The sequence below is a fragment of the Austrofundulus limnaeus genome, unplaced genomic scaffold (assembly GCF_001266775.1).
Source record: "Austrofundulus limnaeus strain Quisiro unplaced genomic scaffold, Austrofundulus_limnaeus-1.0 Scaffold487, whole genome shotgun sequence".
NCBI classification, from domain to species: Eukaryota; Metazoa; Chordata; class Actinopteri; order Cyprinodontiformes; family Rivulidae; genus Austrofundulus; species Austrofundulus limnaeus.
In genome coordinates this window covers 380,985-382,703 of record NW_013952889.1, presented here as the reverse complement: position 1 = coordinate 382,703, position 1,719 = coordinate 380,985, and the positions used below count along the sequence as shown (strand labels likewise).

The following is a 1,719-nucleotide window of genomic DNA, read 5'->3' as shown; positions in this document are numbered from 1 at the left end:
GTACGCCATTTCTGCCTTTTGGGCGTACGTTCACTTTTAGTATGGTTTCCACGCAATCCTTTATAAATGAGACCCCAGAGCTGGTTGAACAGATGTTTTCCTTGTTTTTAAACCAAGGTCATTAAAATTATTTTGTTTTCTGTTTGACCACAAACAGCTGACTTCCACAGAGGGGTTTTSGTTCTGTTCCTGTGTTTGAACTCTTTGAGCTCTTTGTGGGTAAATGTGGATTGTGTTTTGTTTCTGTGTGTTTGTTAGGAACAAGGCGGGCTGGTTGGACAGTGAGCTCAACATGTTCACCCAGCAGTACCTGCAGCACAGCAAGTGACCCAGACAGACCTTCATCCACAGACAGATCCTTACCTGAACCACAGCTGGCGTGATTCTTATTGGTTGATCAGAATAGGAAGCTCGTGTTTGTAATGTTGAAACGAGTCATTTGGTGTCTATCACTAATTACACACAACTAAACCTGAATAAGCATGTTCTTRTGTAAAACATGTATACATGACTGATTTCAGGACTAAACACCACCTGTAGACTCTCAGTGATGTTAGGACTTTTCTGTTTATCTGAGCAGGAACCAGACGATTCAGGTTAGAACTGAAGAGTTTCTGATAAAAACACCACATTTTACTTWAAATTCAATTTAGCACTAACAGACAGTACACAAAGGGAATAAAATATTAATGAACTGAAAACATAAAAAAGAGTAAATTTGTRAAGAGGGACAGTATGAAATGATTTGGAAGGTTCAGATGGTACATAAGTTAGTTTTCACAATAATACAAACAGAACTATATTACATCTGAAGGTTAAGCTGCTTTTATTTAACTTATTTAAGTAACTAGTTATTGTGTGAAATGGCAGGAAGGTACATCAGCTTTGCTTCCAGACAATAATTGAAAGTCAGATCTGATTTTACTGTTTGGTTAGGACTGATGACGGATGAGAGATGTGGAGATTGTTTTTGTATAAATGTAAAGTAATAAACAGTTAAATTAAATATGACTGAAAGTGTTTTTGTCTGCAGTGGAATTTTGGATCTTTTTCTCTGACCCTTGTTCGAATCTGRATTTTGTAAAGTTTTCTTTAGTCTGAATGCTTCCAGAAAATATTCCAAGCCTTCAGATCAAACCATTCAGTTTGCATGTTGGATAGCTGCTGACATGGAAGAACTTTTAGTTGAACAACATTTTTATATGAAAAGTGTGTTACCCAGAAAATGAATGAACCATAACTTAGTGAACGTGTTCAAACATAATCATTATGGCTTGCGTAATAATTTTTACAGCTAATAATTTTTACATTTCACAAAATATAGAAACTGCTGGTTGGGACGTACACCTGTGGACAAACATTTTGAATATGACACAAAGAAATAACTTTCACAAAGTTTGCTCCATTGATTTGTCCCATGGATAAACTCCAGAGTGTCATGAAGAGTGATCAGGTYRAATGCAGTTAATTGAAAGTTGAAASTGACCTTTGTAATCATGCCAACATAACCAAGGCCACACCTACAACAGGCCAGTCACAAAAAGTCATTTAGAAAATGAAAATTTTGAAAGATGATTTTCTCCACCTTTTCTGGTTTATTGCTAGCTAGAGTTTACAATTTTGGAACCAGTCCTCCACTATTGGAGATACAACGGGTAAAATAAGTATTGAACAAGTCATCATTTTTCTCAGTAAATATATTACTAGAGGTGCTAAAAC

At 35.9% G+C, this 1,719-nt stretch overlaps 1 protein-coding gene across 1 annotated transcript in view; it reads left to right on the top strand.

The window, feature by feature from the left end:
- The window catches only part of mfn2 (mitofusin 2), a gene marked incomplete at its 5' end in the record, with an annotated part of 55,604 nt that extends 54,593 nt beyond the window's left edge, over positions 1-1,011 (top strand). The window contains 1 exon segment of the mRNA XM_014025594.1: positions 259-1,011. Coding sequence (XP_013881048.1) covers positions 259-328 — 70 coding nt within the window.
- Positions 1,012-1,719: the final 708 nt, after the last annotated feature.